The following is a 24,930-nucleotide window of genomic DNA, read 5'->3' as shown; positions in this document are numbered from 1 at the left end:
TTTTGTTTTTTTAAAAAAAATAATGATATACAGATTTTTTTACTTGGTATCTACACATGAAGACAATTTAAATAAACACAAATACAGACAACATTTTCATCACTTATACTACAACAACTAGTATTTACATGATAAAGGCAATGATGATGAACATCCCCTATTACAACAGCAGTGTTTCAGTTCCATCCTCTTCAGTGCAGGGGTGGAGTCTACAGCCTGGATGTGCTGTGGACACTCGTTGAGCTTGAAGTCGTCGTGCTCACAGTGCTATTCTTCACATACCTGGATCAACATACGAGACTATCAGTAAAAGCAGCAGAGATCTGTAACATTGATGGTAGTATTTCACATTAGAGACCCTGAACACTGTGAAGTCCAACTGATCTTACCTGTTCTTGCTTTTCAGAATGCGTTTTCCGAGATGTGACTGTGGATTCACGCATTTTTCCTTATTTGCTGTCGTTGTAATGCTGAAGAGAAGAAAGAGCTTTGTTAGAGAGAGGCGGAACAACACAGAAGAATGACGTGTAGAAATATGGTTCAATTCAGCTCATCTACTCACATTATCTCCACCTGCTGACAGAAGATACTGGGTGGGTGTATGACTGGCCCTGCCTTGATGAGCTGTGGGGGAATCCGGTCGATAGAACCATTTAAACACTTGCACTTGCTAGATCTGTTGGCTGGTTGGCCTGTGGGAAGAGAAGACACAACCTTGCTATTAGCTGATCATCTTTTAAGTCAGTCAGACTGTAGAATGAACATGTGTCAGTGTTTTGTCAGAGAAAGGGAAAGGGCTGCTCTGCAGACAGAGCCATTGTCAATGTCAATGGGCAGAGCTGAAAGTCAGCTTAGACAGACAGACTGGGTTCACATTGGGTTTAGCAGAGCTTTTTCTCTGAAAACAGCAGCAGATGAGTGATGAGACTGAACCACAACAGTAAAGTTTTGCCTTGTAAACCCAAAACAATGAGCTCAAATACGAGATAATGCCCTGTATTGCTGAAGGAGCTGCAGGGTCACCTGATGATTCTAAAATGTTGTTTGTTGTTGTTATCAAAGTTCCCACACTTGAAAACACTATTGCATCTCTAAAATTGTATGTTTTATTCTATACCATCACTTCCTTATAACTGCTCTTATGACATGTGCTACAGACCTCTTGGCCAGGTCACCCTTGTGAAAGAGATCCTGAACTCAATGGGTTTTTATCTGGTTAAATAAAGGTTAAATAAAAAAAAATAATAATAAAAAAAATTCTCTGAGAGTTCATCAGTACCAGGGAGCCCTTTAACATTACACATAGTGATGTGATCCATTGCTAACATGAAAATATTGAGTGCAGCTTTAAAGTTCTATTCAAACAAAACAATAATGTCATTACAAGCAATTGATACAAGTCCCCATTCACAACCAAACTGACAACAACACGGCATGTTGTTCTTAGAATTCAGATCAGACAATCACAGAAAACTAAACTTTTCTCAGTACCTTGTGCATAGAAGACAAGCAGGCAGGCGAGAAAGGCAATGACAGCTGAATTCATAGTTGCGGCTGTAGACAGGTTCACACTCCACAGTGTCTCTCTTCAGTCTGGACTCCTGATGGTGTACAGTTGCAGGGATTCATGGCATTTATACCCTCAGACATGGTTCCTCTTTCCAGTTTGACTTTCAATTTCTCAGGCTCTTCCGTTTTCCTCCAGTAAGTTAATTTCCCAGAAACACTGCTTTAGAGAATCATGCTAGTCTGCAGAAGGGCTTCATTGTAATCGTGAACACATTAGTCAAATCAATTCAATAATTTATACAAGTTCATTCATTATGCTTGCGTACGTACAAAAGTAGAAGTGAGCAGATGAGGTAAACAGTGTATATAAAATCTAAAGTGATATGTGCAGTGTGCAGTATGTGCAGTATGGCATGGGCTGAGTTGTAATGTTCATCTTTGTTGTAGTCTCTTGGGGTCATGCATGTGTTCCAGACTGGATTCAAATCACTGACCAGTTCATGTTAAAATTATCCAGCTGACGTTAAGGAAAATGTCTTTAGTTTCCAGGTATTTGCTCAAAAATCTAAGTATTGGATAAATTGAAAATTTGATATGGACATTTGACAGAGTGATTACAAGTCATCCTGAGGGGGACACGAATGTCTGTCTGAAAACGTCTTCTAGAACCACAAGCAAGTCCAAGTGCCTTTGGAAAGTACCGTGACCTGGATGAATGAGAATCTTCACAGACGAATGTCTGGATCAGTGTCACAGCAATCATCCAACACTTGTCCAGACATTTAAAAATACAAACAGTAACCTGTAGGCAGCATTCATGAAGATAGAGATTATCAAGGAACCACGAATGGCAGCACAAAAAGTCATTTTAATCTGATTGTTTGAGTTATTTTAGTTTGGACCAAAGTGGTGGACCGACAGACCACAGAGCTATGCTGCTGGAACGACCACAAACCACAGATTACATGAAAGTCTTAAAGGCTTCGCAGAACTCTGTGCGGCAGAAACATGTGTTTTTATTCTTTAACACGTAAAAACAGCAGAAGATCACAGAGACAAGCATCACATTATGAGATATAGTTTTCTGTATATCTAAAGAAGAAACATATAATAACATAATCCTTATACTGACAGAGTCATGTTTCAGACATTAGTGTGGGTGGATTCACACCAAGTGAAGGTGAATTTTTACTCTTCTTTGCTAAGTCAGCAACAAAACCCCCCCATTTTGCTGATTAGGCTTTATGAAGACCTCATTTTAATTTCCTCTTTGAATCTCTTCTATGGATCTTTGCACTATGTGGTTTGAGGGAAATTGCTCCACAGGATATGACAAATATGGACATGTGCGGTGACTGAAGAGTGACTGATGATGATGATGATGATGCCACAGCCTCTGGTGGTCAAAAAATGTGCTATTCTCACTGCTGCCTGTGTGTAAATGCTTTAAAACTGAGTGTTGATGTAGCTACTTTCAGGTCTTATTGTGAATTTTCACTATGGCTGACATGCGTATAAAAACACAACATGAACAGAAGATGTACCCAGAGTTTCATTTCTTCATATTTTATCATATTTATTTTATCATATATATATTGATTTTACTAAATTTTATCTGGTTTATTTCTAGATATTGCCAATTTCTCCATGATGTGGGGAAGAATACAGAAGAAGAATGTTTGAATGGTTAAACATTACAGGGATCATGTTATGAATGATGACTTTCATCACAGTGAGCTGAATTGAGCGAGGGTGCATTTTATTGCTTATCAATTTATGAATCTTTACATATGTAAGAAAAAGATTGTGCTATTTCTTCAACAATGGCATGATCTCACCCTCTTCTTTTTCCTGAGCGGCATGCAAGACCACTTTTTATTTTCACTTTCTCCTCACACCCATAAGAAATCCGTCACTTCTGTTACACCGGGGTGGAGGTGCATTGCTGTGCCTGTAAAACCCATCATTCATCTTTTCCTCTTCAGATTCCCTCAGTGTGGTTTCCAAGGCCTCAAATCTTATGGTTAATCAAGGACCGAAGCCTTGGTACCTCTCACCATAAACAAATCGAGGACTCCCACGTACACTCTTTTATGCAAATTCTCCTTTCTCTCGACACCGTCCAGCTCTTGTCTTCATTAAGTCTTGTTATTATTCTTCATGTGATTCAGTTTCAGAGCCTCACATTTCCCAAAAATAGGACACAAGTTTTCCCGACCATTGTTACAGAGTCAACACTGTGGCTTTCCATCTGTTTCTGCTGATAGAGGATACCCCAGCATGTAGAGCATGGGCCCTCTCGCCAGGTTGAAGGGTACAGGGGACAAGACGTCACCCTGTTTGACCCCTCTTCACAGACAAATACTCTCAGATTCGCTCTTTTTAGTATTTCCTCTTAGGGCAGTCTCAAGGAGTCTGCAGTGAGTTCCCGTATCTCTTCTTTTGAGCACTTTTTTTTGTTGTTGTTCCGTTTGTTTACCCTCATTCTCAGAGCAACCTGGATATTCAGTGCATCCCCTCTGTTGCTTGTGCATGTGACAAGCGTTAGCTAGTATTCAGACTAGTTTGCTAGAGAAGGATGGACCGATCATAATTGGACACCAGTGATCCATATCAACCAACTTTCTGTAATCATTCACCTTATTGATCAGTGTTGTCCATCTGCCTTTGCCACATTTTGGAAGATTTCTGCAGTACAGGTTTGCATTGTACAAGTCGGCCAACTTTACACCCTTTGGGTCCCATCGAAGGCAGTCATCTTTTCTGACACCATGAGAGCCTGGGACACTCACCTGCTTCATCTATTTCAGTGCTCCATTGGATTGTACAAGTCGGCCAACGTGGGCAGCAGAGAGGGGCCGTTTCTGCTTCAGTTCAGGAGGCAAATGGACCTAAACCTTTGTTTTTCATTTAAATTAATTTGCCCTCCACTTTCCATATATCCTGTTACATTCTTTGTACCAATTTAGGATCCAGTTGACAAGTGGAGTGCTCCTCTCCATACAGAATCCCTCTTGTACACTGTCTGCATGATCTTGCAGCAGGACTTCTTTGTCTGTTTGAAACCTCCAACTGGTGGAGCAACAACCGGTCAAGTGCCTTTGGTCTTTTGTTCCTCTGCAGTTGTTTGACTGTAAGATACTACCTTATCCCACCGCAGCTTTCAGGCATCCATTAAAGCAGGTTTTCACTTTTGCAACCTCCAGTCGCAGGGGAAGCGGGACCCTGGAAGTCCTCAGCTGTTGAGGCAGATGGGGACTTGACTGCTGCTTCGCTTGACACTTTCCTCTGACCTTTACCCTTCTCTCTGATCTGTGTGCTAGAGGATGATTTGAGAGAGATTTTAGTTTAAGCATTCAATATTCAGTAGTGATTAAATTTCACAATAGGTTCATTGGCTTGTAAGATAAATGTAAGCTAAATCTTTTCAGCTTTACTTTGCTTCCATAGTTTCTATGCCAGAAAGAAAAGGTCTTGGGTCTTGTGACCTCTGTACTGCTATGACAGGTCTGTTACCTGTTTTTGGTCTTAATGCTCAGCGTTAGGTTTTTGTAATTTTTTTTGGTCAAGCTTTAGTTCTCATCCATATGTTCTCTATGCATCATCAGAATTAAATGGATGAAAGCATCTTAGCTGATTAATGTCCATATTTTTCAATGACATGTTTAACTATCAGAATGTGGGTGCACTGTTTGGGTGTCTGCATGCTTTTGGCCATGTAAAGTATAGGACATGTGGACTGCAGTCTACAATGACCGGTGAAGGTAATTTCACTGTAGATTTAGTATTTGTGTTAACATGCATGAAGCCAAACAAAACAGAGCAGAAAGTCCAATCAGGTGTGTTTTATTTTGTTTTTTTAAAAAAATATACATATACAGATTTTTTTACTTGGTATCTACACATGAAGACAATTTAAATAAACACAAATACAGACAACATTTTCATCACTTATACTACAACAACTAGTATTTACATGATAAAGGCAATGATGATGAACATCTCCTATTACAACAGCAGTGTTTCAGTTCCATCCTCTTCAGTGCAGGGGTGGAGTCTACAGCCTGGATGTGCTGTGGACACTCGTTGAGCTTGAAGTCGTCGTGCTCACAGTGCTATTCTTCACATACCTGGATCAACATATGAGACTATCAGTAAAAGCAGCAGAGATCTGTAACATTGATGGTAGTATTTCACATTAGAGACCCTGAACACTGTGAAGTCCAACTGATCTTACCTGTTCTTGCTTTTCAGAATGCGTTTTCCGAGATGTGACTGTGGATTCACGCATTTTTCCTTATTTGCTGTCGTTGTAATACTGAAGAGAAGAAAGAGCTTTGTTAGAGAGAGGCGGAACAACACAGAAGAGTGACGTGTAGAAATATGGTTTAATTCAGCTCATCTACTCACATTATCTCCACCTGCTGACAGAAGATACTGGGTAGGTGTATGACTGGCCCTGCCTTGATGAGCTGTGGGGGAATCCGGTCGATAGAACCATTTAAACACTTGCACTTGCTAGATCTGTTGGCTGGTTGGCCTGTGGGAAGAGAAGACACAACCTTGCTATTAGCTGATCATCTTTTAAGTCAGTCAGACTGTAGAATGAACATGTGTCAGTGTTTTGTCAGAGAAAGGGAAAGGGCTGCTCTGCAGACAGAGCCATTGTCACTGTCAATGGGCAGAGCTGAAAGTCAGCTTAGACAGACAGACTGGGTTCACATTGGGTTTAGCAGAGCTTTTTCTCTGACAACAGCACCAGCTGAGTGATGAGACTGAACCACAACAGTAAAGTTTTGCCTTGTAAACCCAAAACAATGAGCTCAAATACGATATAATGCTCTGTATTGCTGAAGGAGCTGCAGGGTCACCTGATGATTCTCTGAGTTCATCAGTACCAGGGAGCCCTTTAACATTACACATAGTGATGTGATCCATTGCTAACATGAAAATATTGAGTGCAGCTTTAAAGTTCTATTCAAACAAAACTATAATGTCATTACAAGCAATTGATACAAGTCCCCATTCACAACCAAACTGACAACAACACGGCATGTTGTTCTTAGAATTCAGATCAGATGGTCACGGAAAACTAAACTTTTCTCAGTACCTTGTGCATAGAAGACAAGCAGGCAGGCGAGAAAGGCAATGACAGCTGAATTCATAGTTGCGGCTGTAGACAGGTTCACACTCCACAGTGTCTCTCTTCAGTCTGGACTCCTGATGGTGTACAGCTGCAGTGATTCGTGGCTTTTATACCCTCAGACATAGGTTCTCTTTCCAGTTTGACTTTCACTTTCTCAGGCTCTTCCGTTTTCCTCCAGCAAGATCATTTCCCAGAAATCATGCTAGTCTGCAGAAGGGCTTCATTGTAATCATGAACACATTAGTCAAATCAATTCAATTTGTACAAGTTCATTCATTATGCTTGCGTACAACAAAACAGATTCAGAGTGAGAAAACAACGTTTTTCACAGTCTTATTCCCATTCATTTGAAACTGTACATAATAGGCTATTTGTACGTTTATGTAATTTTAGATTAGATTAGATTCTACTTTATTACCATCGTCAGAGTAACACAGAGACAACGAAAGGCAGTTTAGCATCTAACCAAAAGTGCAAATAGTCATAATATCCAAAAAATATAAATACATGTAAGTAGTGCAATTGGCATGAATTATAAATAGTATGCGGTATGTGCAGGTAGTGCAAGTAATTTCTATGAAACCATAAAAACATGTGCAGCACGGTATGTAAACAACTGACATGTGCAACATGGTATGTAAACAGGTGACATGTGCAACAGGCAGTAAGTGGCAGTGCAGTAAAAAAAAGTAGAAGTGAGCAGATGAGGTAAACAGTGTATATAAAATCTAAAATCTAAAGTGATATGTGCAGTGTGCAGTATGTGCAGTATGGCATGGGCTGAGTTGTAATGTTCATCTTTGTTGTAGTCTCTTGGGGTCATGCATGTGTTCCAGACTGGATTCAAATCACTGACCAGTTCATGTTAAAATTATCCAGCTGACGTTAAGGAAAATGTCTTTAGTTTCCAGGTATTTGCTCAAAAATCTAAGTATTGGATAAATTGAAAATTTGATATGGACATTTGACAGAGTGATTACAAGTCATCCTGAGGGGGACACGAATGTCTGTCTGAAAACGTCTTCTAGAACCACAAGCAAGTCCAAGTGCCTTTGGAAAGTACCGTGACCTGGATGAATGAGAATCTTCACAGACGAATGTCTGGATCAGTGTCACAGCAATCATCCAACACTTGTCCAGACATTTAAAACCACAAACAGTAACCTGTAGGCAGCATTCATGAAGATAGAGATTATCTAGGAACCACGAATGGCAGCACAAAATGTCATTTTAATCTGATTGTTTGAGTTATTTTAGTTTGGACCAAAGTGGTGGACCGACAGACCACAGAGCTATGCTGCTGGAATGACCACAAACCACAGATTACATGAAAGTCTTAAAGGCTTCGCAGAACTCTGTGTGGCAGAAACATGTGTTTTTATTCTTTAACACACGTAAAAACAGCAGAAGATCACAGAGACAAGCATCACATTATGAGATATAGTTTTCTGTATATCTAAAGAAGAAACATATAATAACATAATCCTTATACTGACAGAGTCATGTTTCAGACATTAGTGTGGGTGGATTCACACCAAGTGAAGGTGAATTTTTACTCTTCTTTGCTAAGTCAGCGACAAAGCCCCCCCATTTTGCTGATTAGGCTTTATGAAGACCTCATTTTAATTTCCTCTTTGAATCTCTTCTATGGATCTTTGCACTATGTGGTTTGAGGGAAATTGCTCCACAGGATATGACAAATATGGACATGTGCGGTGACTGAAGAGTGACTGATGATGATGATGATGCCACAGCCTCTGGTGGTAAAAAAAAATGTGCTATTCTCACTGCTGCCTGTGTGTAAACATTTTAAAACTGAGTGTTGATGTAGCTACTTTCAGGTCTTATTGTGAATTTTCACTATGGCTGACATGCATAGAAAAACACAACATGAACAGAAGATGTACCCAGAGTTTCATTTCTTCATATTTTATCATATTTATTTTATCATATATATATTGATTTTACTAAATTTTATCTGGTTTATTTCTAGATATTGCCAATTCCTCCATGATGTGGGGAAGAATACAGAAGAAGAATGTTTGAATGGTTAAACATTACAGTGATCAAGTTATGAATGATGACTTTCATCACAGTGAGCTGAATTGAGCGAGGGTGCATTTTATTGCTTATCAATTTATGAATCTTTACATATGTAAGAAAAAGATTGTGCTATTTCTTCAACAATGGCATGATCTCACCCTCTTCTTTTTCCTGAGCGGCATGCAAGACCACTTTTTATTTTCACTTTCTCCTCACACCCATAAGAAATCCGTCACTTCTGTTACACCGGGGTGGAGGTGCATTGCTGTGCCTGTAAAACCCATCATTCATCTTTTCCTCTTCAGATTCCCTCAGTGTGGTTTCCAAGGCCTCAAATCTTATGGTTAATCAAGGACCGAAGCCTTGGTACCTCTCACCATAAACAAATCTAGGACTCCCACGTACACTCTTTTGTGCAAATTCTCCTTTCTCTCGACACCGTCCAGCTCTTGTCTTCATTAAGTCTTGTTATTATTCTTCATGTGATTCAGTTTCAGAGCCTCACATTTCCCAAAAATAGGACACAAGTTTTCCCGACCATTGTTACAGAGCCAACACTGTGGCTTTCCATCTGTTTCTGCTGATAGAGGATACCTCAGCATGTAGAGCATGGGCCCTCTCGCCAGGTTGAAGGGTACAGGGGACAAGACGTCACCCTGTTTAACCCCTGTTCACAGCCAAATACTCCCGGATTCGCTCTTTTTAGTATTTCCTCTTAGGGCAGTCTCAAGGAGTCTGCAGTGAGTTCCCGTATCTCTTCTTTTGAGCACTTTTTTTTGTTGTTGTTCCATTTGTTTACCCTCATTCTCAGAGCAACCTGGATATTCAATGCATCCCCTCTGTTGCTCGTGCATGTGACAAACTTTAGCTAGTATTCAGACTAGTTTGCTAGAGAAGGCTGGACCGATTATAATTGGACACTAGCGATCCATATCGACCAACTTTCTTTAATCATTCACCTTATTGATCAGTGTTGTCCTTCTGCCTTTGCCACGTTTTGGAAGATTTCTGCAGTACAGGTTTGCATTGTACAAGTCGGCCAACTTTACACCCTTTGGGTCCCATCGAAGGCAGTCATCTTTTCTGACACCATGAGGGCCTGGGACACTCACCTGCTTCATCTATTTCAGTGCTCCATTGGATTGTACAAGTCGGCCAACGTGGGCAGCAGAGAGGGGCCGTTTCTGCTTCAGTTCAGGAGGCAAATGGACCTAAACCTTTATTTTTAATTGAATTTAATTTGCCCTCCACTTTCCATATATCCTGTTACATTCTTTGTACCAATTTAGGATCCAGTTGACAAGTGGAGTGCTCCTCTCCATACAGAATCCCTCTTGTACACTGTCTGCATGATCTTGCAGCAGGACTTCTTTGTCTGTTTGAAACCTCCAACTGGTGGAGCAACAACCTGTCAAGTGCCTTTGGTCTTTTGTTCCTCTGCAGTCGTTTGACTGTAAGGTACTACCTTATCCCACCGCAGCTTTCAGGCATCCATTAAAGCAGGTTTTCACTTTTGCAACCTCCAGTCGCAGGGGAAGCGGGACCCTGGAAGTCCTCAGCTGTTGAGGCAGATGGGGACTTGACTGCTGCTTCGCTTGACACTTTCCTCTGACCTTTACCCTTCTCTCTGATCTGTGTGCTAGAGGATGATTTGAGAGAGATTTTAATTCAAGCATTCAATATTCAGTAGTGATTACATTTCACAATAGGTTCATTGGCTTGTAAGATAAATGTAAGCTAAATCTTTTCAGCTTTACTTTGCTTCCATAGTTTCTATGCCAGAAAGAAAAGGTCTTGGGTCTTGTGACCTCTGTACTGCTATGACAGGTCTGTTACCTGTTTTTGATCTTAATGCTCAGCGTTAGGTTTCTGTAATTTTTTTTGGTCAAGCTTTAGTTCTCATCCATATGTTCTCTATGCATCATCAGTATTAAATGGATGAAAGCATCTTAGCTGATTAATGTCCATATTGTTCAATGGCATGTTTAACTATCAGAATGTGGGTGCACTGTTTGGGTGTCTGCATGCTTTTGGCCATGTAAAGTATAGGACATGTGGACTGCAGTCTACAATGACCGGTGAAGGTAATTTCACTGTAGATTTAGTATTTGTGTTAACATGCATGAAGCCAAACAAAACAGAGCAGAAAGTCCAATCAGGTGTGTTTTATTTTGTTTTTTTAAAAAAAATATACATATACAGATTTTTTTACTTGGTATCTACACATGAAAACAATTTAAATAAACACAAATACAGACAACATTTTCATCACTTATACTACAACAACTAGTATTTACATGATAAAGGCAATGATGATGAACATCTCCTATTACAACAGCAGTGTTTCAGTTCCATCCTCTTCAGTGCAGGGGTGGAGTCTACAGCCTGGATGTGCTGTGGACACTCGTTGAGCTTGAAGTCGTCGTGCTCACAGTGCTATTCTTCACATACCTGGATCAACATACGAGACTATCAGTAAAAGCAGCAGAGATCTGTAACATTGATGGTAGTATTTCACATTAGAGACCCTGAACACTGTGAAGTCCAACTGATCTTACCTGTTCTTGCTTTTCAGAATGCGTTTTCCGAGATGTGACTGTGGATTCACACATTTTTCCTTATTTGCTGTCGTTGTAATACTGAAGAGAAGAAAGAGCTTTGTTAGAGAGAGGCGGAACAACACAGAAGAATGACGTGTAGAAATATGGTTCAATTCAGCTCATCTACTCACATTATCTCCACCTGCTGACAGAAGATACTGGGTGGGTGTATGACTGGCCCTGCCTTGATGAGCTGTGGGGGAATCCGGTCGATAGAACCATTTAAACACTTGCACTTGCTAGATCTGTTGGCTGGTTGGCCTGTGGGAAGAGAAGACACAACCTTGCTATTAGCTGATCATCTTTTAAGTCAGTCAGACTGTAGAATGAACATGTGTCAGTGTTTTGTCAGAGAAAGGGAAAGGGCTGCTCTGCAGACAGAGCCATTGTCAATGTCAATGGGCAGAGCTGAAAGTCAGCTTAGACAGACAGACTGGGTTCACATTGGGTTTAGCAGAGCTTTTTCTCTGACAACAGCACCAGCTGAGTGATGAGACTGAACCACAACAGTAAAGTTTTGCCTTGTAAACCCAAAACAATGAGCTCAAATACGATATAATGCTCTGTATTGCTGAAGGAGCTGCAGGGTCACCTGATGATTCTCTGAGTTCATCAGTACCAGGGAGCCCTTTAACATTACACATAGTGATGTGATCCATTGCTAACATGAAAATATTGAGTGCAGCTTTAAAGTTCTATTCAAACAAAACTATAATGTCATTACAAGCAATTGATACAAGTCCCCATTCACAACCAAACTGACAACAACACGGCATGTTGTTCTTAGAATTCAGATCAGATGGTCACGGAAAACTAAACTTTTCTCAGTACCTTGTGCATAGAAGACAAGCAGGCAGGCGAGAGAGGCAATGACAGCTGAATTCATAGTTGCGGCTGTAGACAGGTTCACACTCCACAGTGTCTCTCTTCAGTCTGGACTCCTGATGGTGTACAGCTGCAGTGATTCGTGGCTTTTATACCCTCAGACATGGGTTCTCTTTCCAGTTTGACTTTCACTTTCTCAGGCTCTTCCGTTTTCCTCCAGCAAGATCATTTCCCAGAAATCATGTTAGTCTGCAGAAGGGCTTCATTGTAATCATGAACACATTAGTCAAATCAATTCAATTTGTACAAGTTCATTCATTATGCTTGCGTACAACAAAACAGATTCAGAGTGAGAAAACAACGTTTTTCACAGTCTTATTCCAATTCATTTGAAACTGTACATAATAGGCTATTTGTACGTTTATGTAATTTTAGATTAGATTAGATTCTACTTTATTACCATCGTCAGAGTAACACAGAGACAACGAAAGGCAGTTTAGCATCTAACCAAAAGTGCAAATAGTCATAATATCCAAAAAATATAAATACATGTAAGTAGTGCAATTGGCATGAATTATAAATAGTATGCGGTATGTGCAGGTAGTGCAAGTAATTTCTATGAAACCATAAAAACATGTGCAGCACGGTATGTAAACAACTGACATGTGCAACAGGCAGTAAGTGGCAGTGCAGTAAAAAAAAGTAGAAGTGAGCAGATGAGGTAAACAGTGTATATAAAATCTAAAATCTAAAGTGATATGTGCAGTGTGCAGTATGTGCAGTATGTCATGGGCTGAGTTGTAATGTTCATCTTTGTTGTAGTCTCTTGGGGTCATGCATGTGTTCCAGACTGGATTCAAATCACTGACCAGTTCATGTTAAAATTATCCAGCTGACGTTAAGGAAAATGTCTTTAGTTTCCAGGTATTTGCTCAAAAATCTAAGTATTGGATAAATTGAAAATTTGATATGGACATTTGACAGAGTGATTACAAGTCATCCTGAGGGGGACACGAATGTCTGTCTGAAAACGTCTTCTAGAACCACAAGCAAGTCCAAGTGCCTTTGGAAAGTACCGTGACCTGGATGAATGAGAATCTTCACAGACGAATGTCTGGATCAGTGTCACAGCAATCATCCAACACTTGTCCAGACATTTAAAACCACAAACAGTAACCTGTAGGCACCATTCATTAAGATAGAGATTATCTAGGAACCACGAATGGCAGCACAAAATGTCATTTTAATCTGATTGTTTGAGTTATTTTAGTTTGGACCAAAGTGGTGGACCGACAGACCACAGAGCTATGCTGCTGGAACGACCACAAACCACAGATTACATGAAAGTCTTAAAGGCTTCGCAGAACTCTGTGCGGCAGAAACATGTGTTTTTCTTCTTTAACACACGTAAAAACAGCAGAAGATCACAGAGACAAGCATCACGTTATGAGATATAGTTTTCTGTATATCTAAAGAAGAAACATATAATAACATAATCCTTATACTGACAGAGTCATGTTTCAGACATTAGTGTGGGTGGATTCACACCAAGTGAAGGTGAATTTTTACTCTTCTTTGCTAAGTCAGCGACAAAACCCCCCCATTTTGCTGATTAGGCTTTATGAAGACCTCATTTTAATTTCCTCTTTGAATCTCTTCTATGGATCTTTGCACTATGTGGTTTGAGGGAAATTGCTCCACAGGATATGACAAATATGGACATGTGCGGTGACTGAAGAGTGACTGATGATGATGATGATGCCACAGCCTCTGGTGGTAAAAAAAAAAGTGCTATTCTCACTGCTGCCTGTGTGTAAACATTTTAAAACTGAGTGTTGATGTAGCTACTTTCAGGTCTTATTGTGAATTTTCACTATGGCTGACATGCATATAAAAACACAACATGAACAGAAGATGTACCCAGAGTTTCATTTCTTCATATTTTATCATATTTATTTTATCATATATATATTGATTTTACTAAATTTTATCTGGTTTATTTCTAGATATTGCCAATTTCTCCATGATGTGGGGAAGAATACAGAAGAAGAATGTTTGAATGGTTAAACATTACAGTGATCATGTTATGAATGATGACTTTCATCACAGTGAGCTGAATTGAGCGAGGGTGCATTTTATTGCTTATCAATTTATGAATCTTTACATATGTAAGAAAAAGATTGTGCTATTTCTTCAACAATGGCATGATCTCACCCTCTTCTTTTTCCTGAGCGGCATGCAAGACCACTTTTTATTTTCACTTTCTCCTCACACCCATAAGAAATCCGTCACTTCTGTTACACCGGGGTGGAGGTGCATTGCTGTGCCTGTAAAACCCATCATTCATCTTTTCCTCTTCAGATTCCCTCAGTGTGGTTTCCAAGGCCTCAAATCTTATGGTTAATCAAGGACCGAAGCCTTGGTACCTCTCACCATAAACAAATCTAGGACTCCCACGTACACTCTTTTGTGCAAATTCTCCTTTCTCTCGACACCGTCCAGCTCTTGTCTTCATTAAGTCTTGTTATTATTCTTCATGTGATTCAGTTTCAGAGCCTCACATTTCCCAAAAATAGGACACAAGTTTTCCCGACCATTGTTACAGAGCCAACACTGTGGCTTTCCATCTGTTTCTGCTGATAGAGGATACCTCAGCATGTAGAGCATGGGCCCTCTCGCCAGGTTGAAGGGTACAGGGGACAAGACGTCACCCTGTTTAACCCCTGTTCACAGCCAAATACTCCCGGATTCGCTCTTTTTAGTATTTCCTCTTAGGGCAGTCTCAAGGAGTCTGCAGTGAGTTCCCGTATCTCTTCTTTTGAGCACTTTTTTTTGTTGTTGTTCCATTTGTTTACCCTCATTCTCAGAGCAACCTGGATATTCAATGCATCCCCTCTGTTGCTCGTGCATGTGACAAACTTTAGCTAGTATTCAGACTAGTTTGCTAGAGAAGGCTGGACCGATCATAATTGGACACCAGCGATCCATATCGACCAACTTTCTTTAATCATTCACCTTATTGATCAGTGTTGTCCATCTGCCTTTGCCACATTTTGGAAGATTTCTGCAGTACAGGTTTGCATTGTACAAGTCTGCCAACTTTACACCCTTTGGGTCCCATCGAAGGCAGTCATCTTTTCTGACACCATGAGGGCCCGGGACACTCACCTGCTTCATCTATTTCAGTGCTCCATTGGATTGTACAAGTCGGCCAACGTGGGCAGCAGAGAGGGGCCATTTCTGCTTCAGTTTAGGAGGCAAATGGACCTAAACCTTTATTTTTAATTGAATTTAATTTGCCCTCCACTTCCCATATATCCGCAACTCCAAGTCCGAGGCCATGGTTCTCGATCGGAAAAAGGTGGTTTGCTCCCTCCGGATTGGAGGAGAGATCCTGCCTCAAGTGGAGGAGTTTAAGTATCTTGGGATCTTGTTCACGAGTGAGGGAAGAATGGAGCATGAGATTGACAGGCGGATCGGTGCAGCGGCAGCAGTAATGCGGTCGCTGTATCGGTGCGTCGTGTTGAACGAGGAGCTGAGCCGAAAGGCGAAGCTCTCGATTTACCGGTCAATCTACGTTCCTACCCTCACCGATGGTCATGAACTTTGGATCATGGCCAAAAGAACGAGGATACAAGCGGTTGAAATGAGTTTCCTCCGCAGGGTGGCAGGGCGCTCCCTTAGAGATAGGGTGAGGAGCTGTGTCACCCAGGAGGAGCTCAGAGTAGAGTCGCTGCTCCTCCACATCGAGAGGAGTCAGCTGAGGTGGCTCGGGCATCTCTACCAGATGCACCCTGGACGCCTCCCTAGGGAGGTGTTCCAGGCATGCCCCACCGGGAGGAGGCCCCGAGGAAGACCCAGGACACGCTGGAGTGACTATGTCGCTCGGCTGGCCTGGGAACACCTCGGGGTCCCCACGGATGAGCTGGAGGAAGTATCCAGGGAGAGGGAAGTTTGGGCGTCCCTGCTCAAACTGCTGCCCCCACGACACGGCCTCGGATAAAGCGGGTGAAAATGGATGGATGGATGGATATATCCTGTTACACTCTTTGCACCAATTTAGGATCCAGCTGACAAGTGGAGTGCTCCTCTCCATACAGAATCCTTCTTGTACACTGTCTGCATGATCTTATAGCAGGACTTCTTTGTCCGTTTGAAACCTCCAACTAGTGGAGCAACGACCTGTCAAGTGCCTTTGGTCTTTTGTTCCTCTGGAGTCGTTTGACTGTAAGATACTACCTTATCCCACCTCAGCTTTCAGGCATCCATTAAAGCAGGTTTTCACTTTCACAACCTCCAGTCGCAGGGGAAGCAGGACCCTGGAAGTCCTCAGCTGTTGAGGCAGATGGGGACTTGACTGCTGCTTCGCTTGACACTTTCCTCTGACCTTTACCCTTCTCTCTGATCTGTGTGCTAGAGGAAGATTTGAGAGAGGTTTTAATTTAAGCATTCAATATTCAGTAGTGATTACATTTCACAATAGGTTCATTGGCTTGTAAGATAAATGTAAGCTAAATCTTTTCAGCTTTACTTTGCTTCCATAGTTTCTATGCCAGAAAGAAAAGGTGGCCTCCTTGTGACCTCTGTACTGCTATGACAGGTCTGTTACCTGTTTTTGGCCTTAATGCTCAGCGCTAGGTTTTTGTAATTTTTTTTGGTCAAGCTTTAGTTCTCATCCATGTGTTCTCTATGCATCATCAGTATTAAATGGATCAATGCATCTTAGCTGATTAATGTCAATATTTTCCAATGATGCTTTTGGCCATGTTAAGTATAGGACATGTAGACTGCAGTCTACAATGACCAGTGAAGGTAATTTCACTGTAGATTTAGTATTTGTGTTAACATGCATGAAGCCAAACAAAACAGAGCAGAAAGTCCAATCAGGTGTGTTTTATTTTGTTTTTTTAAAAAAATATACATATACAGATTTTTTAACTTGGTATCTACACATGAAAACAATTTAAATAAACACAAATACAGACAACATTTTGATCACTTATACTACAACAACTAGTGTTTACATGATAAAGGCAATGATGATGAACATCTCCTATTACAACAGCAGTGTTTCAGTTCCATCCTCTTCAGTGCAGGGGTGGAGTCTACAGCCTGGATGTGCTGTGGACACTCGTTGAGCTTGAAGTCGTCGTGCTCACAGTGCTATTCTTCACATACCTGGATCAACATACGAGACTATCAGTAAAAGAAGCAGAGATCTGTAACATTGATGGTAGTATTTCACATTAGAGACCCTGAACACTGTGAAGTCCAACTGATCTTACCTGTTCTTGCTTTTCAGAATGCGTTTTCCGAGATGTGACTGTGGATTCACGCATTTTTCCTTATTTGCTGTCGTTGTAATACTGAAGAGAAGAAAGAGCTTTGTTAGAGAGAGGCGGAACAACACAGAAGAGTGACGTGTAGAAATATGGTTTAATTCAGCTCATCTACTCACATTATCTCCACCTGCTGACAGAAGATACTGGGTGGGTGTATGACTGGCCCTGCCTTGATGAGCTGTGGGGGAATCCGGTCGATAGAACCATTTAAACACTTGCACTTGCTAGATCTGTTGGCTGGTTGGCCTGTGGGAAGAGAAGACACAACCTTGCTATTAGCTGATCATCTTTTAAGTCAGTCAGACTGTAGAATGAACATGTGTCAGTGTTTTGTCAGAGAAAGGGAAAGGGCTGCTCTGCAGACAGAGCCATTGTCACTGTCAATGGGCAGAGCTGAAAGTCAGCTTAGACAGACAGACTGGGTTCACATTGGGTTTAGCAGAGCTTTTTCTCTGACAACAGCACCAGCTGAGTGATGAGACTGAACCACAACAGTAAAGTTTTGCCTTGTAAACCCAAAACAATGAGCTCAAATACGATATAATGCTCTGTATTGCTGAAGGAGCTGCAGGGTCACCTGATGATTCTCTGAGTTCATCAGTACCAGGGAGCCCTTTAACATTACACATAGTGATGTGATCCATTGCTAACATGAAAATATTGAGTGCAGCTTTAAAGTTCTATTCAAACAAAACTATAATGTCATTACAAGCAATTGATACAAGTCCCCATTCACAACCAAACTGACAACAACACGGCATGTTGTTCTTAGAATTCAGATCAGATGGTCACGGAAAACTAAACTTTTCTCAGTACCTTGTGCATAGAAGACAAGCAGGCAGGCGAGAAAGGCAATGACAGCTGAATTCATAGTTGCGGCTGTAGACAGGTTCACACTCCACAGTGTCTCTCTTCAGTCTGGACTCCTGATGGTGTACAGCTGCAGTGATTCGTGGCTTTTATACCCTCAGACATAGGTTCTCTTTCCAGTTTGACTTTCACTTTCTCAGGCTCTTCCGTTTTCCTCCAGCAAGATCATTTCCCAGAAATCATGCTAGTCTGCAGAAGGGCTTCATTGTAATCATGAACACATTAGTCAAATCAATTCAATTTGTACAAGTTCATTCATTATGCTTGCGTACAACAAAACAGATTCAGAGTGAGAAAACAACGTTTTTCACAGTCTTATTCCCATTCATTTGAAACTGTACATAATAGGCTATTTGTACGTTTATGTAATTTTAGATTAGATTAGATTCTACTTTATTACCATCGTCAGAGTAACACAGAGACAACGAAAGGCAGTTTAGCATCTAACCAAAAGTGCAAATAGTCATAATATCCAAAAAATATAAATACATGTAAGTAGTGCAATTGGCATGAATTATAAATAGTATGCGGTATGTGCAGGTAGTGCAAGTAATTTCTATGAAACCATAAAAACATGTGCAGCACGGTATGTAAACAACTGACATGTGCAACATGGTATGTAAACAGGTGACATGTGCAACAGGCAGTAAGTGGCAGTGCAGTAAAAAAAAGTAGAAGTGAGCAGATGAGGTAAACAGTGTATATAAAATCTAAAATCTAAAGTGATATGTGCAGTGTGCAGTATGTGCAGTATGGCATGGGCTGAGTTGTAATGTTCATCTTTGTTGTAGTCTCTTGGGGTCATGCATGTGTTCCAGACTGGATTCAAATCACTGACCAGTTCATGTTAAAATTATCCAGCTGACGTTAAGGAAAATGTCTTTAGTTTCCAGGTATTTGCTCAAAAATCTAAGTATTGGATAAATTGAAAATTTGATATGGACATTTGACAGAGTGATTACAAGTCATCCTGAGGGGGACACGAATGTCTGTCTGAAAACGTCTTCTAGAACCACAAGCAAGTCCAAGTGCCTTTGGAAAGTACCGTGACCTGGATGAATGAGAATCTTCACAGACGAATGTCTGGATCAGTGTCACAGCAATCATCCAACACTTGTCCAGACATTTAAAACCACAAACAGTAACCTGTAGGCAGCATTCATGAAGATAGAGATTATCAAGGAACCACGAATGGCAGCACAAAATGTCATTTTAATCTGATTGTTTGAGTTATTTTAGTTTGGACCAAAGTGGTGGACCGACAGACCACAGAGCTATGCTGCTGGAACGACCACAAACCACAGATTACATGAAAGTCTTAAAGGCTTCGCAGAACTCTGTGCGGCAGAAACATGTGTTTTTATTCTTTAACACACGTAAAAACAGCAGAAGATCACAGAGACAAGCATCACATTATGAGATATAGTTTTCTGTATATCTAAAGAAGAAACATATAATAACATAATCCTTATACTGACAGAGTCATGTTTCAGACATTAGTGTGGGTGGATTCACACCAAGTGAAGGTGAATTTTTACTCTTCTTTGCTAAGTCAGCGACAAAGCCCCCCCATTTTGCTGATTAGGCTTTATGAAGACCTCATTTTAATTTCCTCTTTGAATCTCTTCTATGGATCTTTGCACTATGTGGTTTGAGGGAAATTGCTCCACAGGATATGACAAATATGGACATGTGCGGTGACTGAAGAGTGACTGATGATGATGATGATGCCACAGCCTCTGGTGGTAAAAAAAAATGTGCTATTCTCACTGCTGCCTGTGTGTAAACATTTTAAAACTGAGTGTTGATGTAGCTACTTTCAGGTCTTATTGTGAATTTTCACTATGGCTGACATGCATAGAAAAACACAACATGAACAGAAGATGTACCCAGAGTTTCATTTCTTCATATTTTATCATATTTATTTTATCATATATATATTGATTTTACTAAATTTTATTTGGTTTATTTCTAGATATTGCCAATTCCTCCATGATGTGGGGAAGAATACAGAAGAAGAATGTTTGAATGGTTAAACATTACAGTGATCATGTTATGAATGATGACTTTCATCACAGTGAGCTGAATTGAGCGAGGGTGCATTTTATTGCTTATCAATTTATGAATCTTTACATATGTAAGAAAAAGATTGTGCTATTTCTTCAACAATGGCATGATCTCACCCTCTTCTTTTTCCTGAGCGGCATGCAAGACCACTTTTTATTTTCACTTTCTCCTCACACCCATAAGAAATCCGTCACTTCTGTTACACCGGGGTGGAGGTGCATTGCTGTGCCTGTAAAACCCATCATTCATCTTTTCCTCTTCAGATTCCCTCAGTGTGGTTTCCAAGGCCTCAAATCTTATGGTTAATCAAGGACCGAAGCCTTGGTACCTCTCACCATAAACAAATCTAGGACTCCCACGTACACTCTTTTGTGCAAATTCTCCTTTCTCTCGACACCGTCCAGCTCTTGTCTTCATTAAGTCTTGTTATTATTCTTCATGTGATTCAGTTTCAGAGCCTCACATTTCCCAAAAATAGGACACAAGTTTTCCCGACCATTGTTACAGAGCCAACACTGTGGCTTTCCATCTGTTTCTGCTGATAGAGGATACCTCAGCATGTAGAGCATGGGCCCTCTCGCCAGGTTGAAGGGTACAGGGGACAAGACGTCACCCTGTTTAACCCCTGTTCACAGCCAAATACTCCCGGATTCGCTCTTTTTAGTATTTCCTCTTAGGGCAGTCTCAAGGAGTCTGCAGTGAGTTCCCGTATCTCTTCTTTTGAGCACTTTTTTTTGTTGTTGTTCCATTTGTTTACCCTCATTCTCAGAGCAACCTGGATATTCAATGCATCCCCTCTGTTGCTCGTGCATGTGACAAACTTTAGCTAGTATTCAGACTAGTTTGCTAGAGAAGGCTGGACCGATTATAATTGGACACTAGCGATCCATATCGACCAACTTTCTTTAATCATTCACCTTATTGATTAGTGTTGTCCTTCTGCCTTTGCCACGTTTTGGAAGATTTCTGCAGTACAGGTTTGCATTGTACAAGTCGGCCAACTTTACACCCTTTGGGTCCCATCGAAGGCAGTCATCTTTTCTGACACCATGAGGGTCTGGGACACTCACCTGCTTCATCTATTTCAGTGCTCCATTGGATTGTACAAGTCGGCCAACGTGGGCAGCAGAAAGGGGCCGTTTCTGCTTCAGTTCAGGAGGCAAATGGACCTAAACCTTTATTTTTAATTGAATTTAATTTGCCCTCCACTTTCCATATATCCTGTTACATTCTTTGTACCAATTTAGGATCCAGCTGACAAGTGGAGTGCTCCTCTCCATACAGAATCCCTCTTGTACACTGTCTGCATGATCTTGCAGCAGGACTTCTTTGTCTGTTTGAAACCTCCAACTGGTGGAGCAACAACCGGTCAAGTGCCTTTGGTCTTTTGTTCCTCTGCAGTTGTTTGACTGTAAGATACTACCTTATCCCACCGCAGCTTTCAGGCATCCATTAAAGCAGGTTTTCACTTTTGCAACCTCCAGTCGCAGGGGAAGCGGGACCCTGGAAGTCCTCAGCTGTTGAGGCAGATGGGGACTTGACCGCTGCTTCGCTTGACACTTTCCTCTGACCTTTACCCTTCTCTCTGATCTGTGTGCTAGAGGATGATTTGAGAGAGATTTTAGTTTAAGCATTCAATATTCAGTAGTGATTAAATTTCACAATAGGTTCATTGGCTTGTAAGATAAATGTAAGCTAAATCTTTTCAGCTTTACTTTGCTTCCATAGTTTCTATGCCAGAAAGAAAAGGTCTTGGGTCTTGTGACCTCTGTACTGCTATGACAGGTCTGTTACCTGTTTTTGATCTTAATGCTCAGCGTTAGGTTTCTGTAATTTTTTTTGGTCAAGCTTTAGTTCTCATCCATATGTTCTCTATGCATCATCAGTATTAAATGGATGAAAGCATCTTAGCTGATTAATGTCCATATTGTTCAATGGCATGTTTAACTATCAGAATGTGGGTGCACTGTTTGGGTGTCTGCATGTTTTTGGCCATGTAAAGTATAGGACATGTGGACTGCAGTCTACAATGACCGGTGAAGGTAATTTCACTGTAGATTTAGTATTTGTGTTAACATGCATGAAGCCAAACAAAACAGAGCAGAAAGTCCAATCAGGTGTGTTTTATTTTGTTTTTTTAAAAAAAATATACATATACAGATTTTTTTACTTGGTATCTCCACATGAAAACAATTTAAATAAACACAAATACAGACAACATTTTGATCACTTATACTACAACAACTAGTATTTACATGATAAAGGCAATGATGATGAACATCTCCTATTACAACAGCAGTGTTTCAGTTCCATCCTCTTCAGTGCAGGGGTGGAGTCTACAGCCTGGATGTGCTGTGGACACTCGTTGAGCTTGAAGTCGTCGTGCTCACAGTGCTATTCTTCACATACCTGGATCAACATACGAGACTATCAGTAAAAGCAGCAGAGATCTGTAACATTGATGGTAGTATTTCACATTAGAGACCCTGAACACTGTGAAGTCCAACTGATCTTACCTGTTCTTGCTTTTCAGAATGCGTTTTCCGAGATGTGACTGTGGATTCACACATTTTTCCTTATTTGCTGTCGTTGTAATACTGAAGAGAAGAAAGAGCTTTGTTAGAGAGAGGCGGAACAACACAGAAGAATGACGTGTAGAAATATGGTTCAATTCAGCTCATCTACTCACATTATCTCCACCTGCTGACAGAAGATACTGGGTGGGTGTATGACTGGCCCTGCCTTGATGAGCTGTGGGGGAATCCGGTCGATAGAACCATTTAAACACTTGCACTTGCTAGATCTGTTGGCTGGTTGGCCTGTGGGAAGAGAAGACACAACCTTGCTATTAGCTGATCATCTTTTAAGTCAGTCAGACTGTAGAATGAACATGTATCAGTGTTTTGTCAGAGAAAGGGAAAGGGCTGCTCTGCAGACAGAGCCATTGTCAATGTCAATGGGCAGAGCTGAAAGTCAGCTTAGACAGACAGACTGGGTTCACATTGGGTTTAGCAGAGCTTTTTCTCTGACAACAGCACCAGCTGAGTGATGAGACTGAACCACAACAGTAAAGTTTTGCCTTGTAAACCCAAAACAATGAGCTCAAATACGATATAATGCTCTGTATTGCTGAAGGAGCTGCAGGGTCACCTGATGATTCTCTGAGTTCATCAGTACCAGGGAGCCCTTTAACATTACACATAGTGATGTGATCCATTGCTACCATGAAAATATTGAGTGCAGCTTTAAAGTTCTATTCAAACAAAACTATAATGTCATTACAAGCAATTGATACAAGTCCCCATTCACAACCAAACTGACAACAACACGGCATGTTGTTCTTAGAATTCAGATCAGATGGTCACGGAAAACTAAACTTTTCTCAGTACCTTGTGCATAGAAGACAAGCAGGCAGGCGAGAAAGGCAATGACAGCTGAATTCATAGTTGCGGCTGTAGACAGGTTCACACTCCACAGTGTCTCTCTTCAGTCTGGACTCCTGATGGTGTACAGCTGCAGTGATTCGTGGCTTTTATACCCTCAGACATGGGTTCTCTTTCCAGTTTGACTTTCACTTTCTCAGGCTCTTCCGTTTTCCTCCAGCAAGATCATTTCCCAGAAATCATGCTAGTCTGCAGAAGGGCTTCATTGTAATCATGAACACATTAGTCAAATCAATTCAATTTGTACAAGTTCATTCATTATGCTTGCGTACAACAAAACAGATTCAGAGTGAGAAAACAACGTTTTTCACAGTCTTATTCCAATTCATTTGAAACTGTACATAATAGGCTATTTGTACGTTTATGTAATTTTAGATTAGATTAGATTCTACTTTATTACCATCGTCAGAGTACAACACAGAGACAACGAAAGGCAGTTTAGCATCTAACCAAAAGTGCAAATAGTCATAATATCCAAAAAATATAAATACATATAAGTAGTGCAATTGGCATGAATTATAAATAGTATGCGGTATGTGCAGGTAGTGCAAGTAATTTCTATGAAACCATAAAAACATGTGCAGCACGGTATGTAAACAACTGACATGTGCAACATGGTATGTAAACAGGTGACATGTGCAACAGGCAGTAAGTGGCAGTGCAGTAAAAAAAAGTAGAAGTGAGCAGATGAGGTAAACAGTGTATATAAAATCTAAAATCTAAAGTGATATGTGCAGTGTGCAGTATGTGCAGTATGTCATGGGCTGAGTTGTAATGTTCATCTTTGTTGTAGTCTCTTGGGGTCATGCATGTGTTCCAGACTGGATTCAAATCACTGACCAGTTCATGTTAAAATTATCCAGCTGACGTTAAGGAAAATGTCTTTAGTTTCCAGGTATTTGCTCAAAAATCTAAGTATTGGATAAATTGAAAATTTGATATGGACATTTGACAGAGTGATTACAAGTCATCCTGAGGGGGACACGAATGTCTGTCTGAAAACGTCTTCTAGAACCACAAGCAAGTCCAAGTGCCTTTGGAAAGTACCGTGACCTGGATGAATGAGAATCTTCACAGACGAATGT

The 24,930-nt window shown here is 40.8% G+C and overlaps 5 protein-coding genes across 5 annotated transcripts; all 5 read right to left on the bottom strand.

Annotated features, from left to right (window-relative positions):
• Positions 1-1,603, bottom strand: LOC143321305 (C-X-C motif chemokine 10-like). Its single transcript, XM_076731583.1, has 4 exons — positions 1,492-1,603; positions 563-692; positions 390-470; positions 1-282 (listed from the first exon to the last, which is right to left on the bottom strand). The coding sequence occupies exons 1-4, from the start codon at positions 1,544-1,546 to the stop codon at positions 210-212; spliced, it is 339 nt and encodes a 112-aa protein (XP_076587698.1). The 5' UTR covers positions 1,547-1,603; the 3' UTR covers positions 1-209.
• A 3,736-nt stretch (positions 1,604-5,339) lies between these two features.
• Positions 5,340-6,737, bottom strand: LOC143321317 (C-X-C motif chemokine 10-like). The gene is made up of 4 exons (XM_076731604.1): positions 6,620-6,737; positions 5,920-6,049; positions 5,747-5,827; positions 5,340-5,639 (listed from the first exon to the last, which is right to left on the bottom strand). The coding sequence occupies exons 1-4, from the start codon at positions 6,672-6,674 to the stop codon at positions 5,567-5,569; spliced, it is 339 nt and encodes a 112-aa protein (XP_076587719.1). The 5' UTR covers positions 6,675-6,737; the 3' UTR covers positions 5,340-5,566.
• A 4,186-nt stretch (positions 6,738-10,923) lies between these two features.
• On the bottom strand, positions 10,924-12,219 carry LOC143321323 (C-X-C motif chemokine 10-like). The gene is made up of 4 exons (XM_076731618.1): positions 12,130-12,219; positions 11,430-11,559; positions 11,257-11,337; positions 10,924-11,149 (listed from the first exon to the last, which is right to left on the bottom strand). The coding sequence occupies exons 1-4, from the start codon at positions 12,182-12,184 to the stop codon at positions 11,077-11,079; spliced, it is 339 nt and encodes a 112-aa protein (XP_076587733.1). The 5' UTR covers positions 12,185-12,219; the 3' UTR covers positions 10,924-11,076.
• A 4,937-nt stretch (positions 12,220-17,156) lies between these two features.
• Positions 17,157-18,388, bottom strand: LOC143321331 (C-X-C motif chemokine 10-like). Its single transcript, XM_076731626.1, has 4 exons — positions 18,282-18,388; positions 17,582-17,711; positions 17,409-17,489; positions 17,157-17,301 (listed from the first exon to the last, which is right to left on the bottom strand). Exons 1-4 carry the CDS (start codon positions 18,334-18,336, stop codon positions 17,229-17,231), a joined length of 339 nt encoding a protein of 112 aa, XP_076587741.1. The 5' UTR covers positions 18,337-18,388; the 3' UTR covers positions 17,157-17,228.
• A 4,123-nt stretch (positions 18,389-22,511) lies between these two features.
• LOC143321279 (C-X-C motif chemokine 10-like) lies at positions 22,512-23,909 on the bottom strand. Its single transcript, XM_076731544.1, has 4 exons — positions 23,792-23,909; positions 23,092-23,221; positions 22,919-22,999; positions 22,512-22,811 (listed from the first exon to the last, which is right to left on the bottom strand). The coding sequence occupies exons 1-4, from the start codon at positions 23,844-23,846 to the stop codon at positions 22,739-22,741; spliced, it is 339 nt and encodes a 112-aa protein (XP_076587659.1). The 5' UTR covers positions 23,847-23,909; the 3' UTR covers positions 22,512-22,738.
• Positions 23,910-24,930: the final 1,021 nt, after the last annotated feature.

This window comes from Chaetodon auriga, chromosome 5, assembly GCF_051107435.1.
Source record: "Chaetodon auriga isolate fChaAug3 chromosome 5, fChaAug3.hap1, whole genome shotgun sequence".
In the NCBI taxonomy this organism is placed as follows: domain Eukaryota; kingdom Metazoa; phylum Chordata; class Actinopteri; order Chaetodontiformes; family Chaetodontidae; genus Chaetodon; species Chaetodon auriga.
Note: the sequence above shows the minus strand (reverse complement) of the source record. Positions and strands in the feature narration are given on the sequence as shown.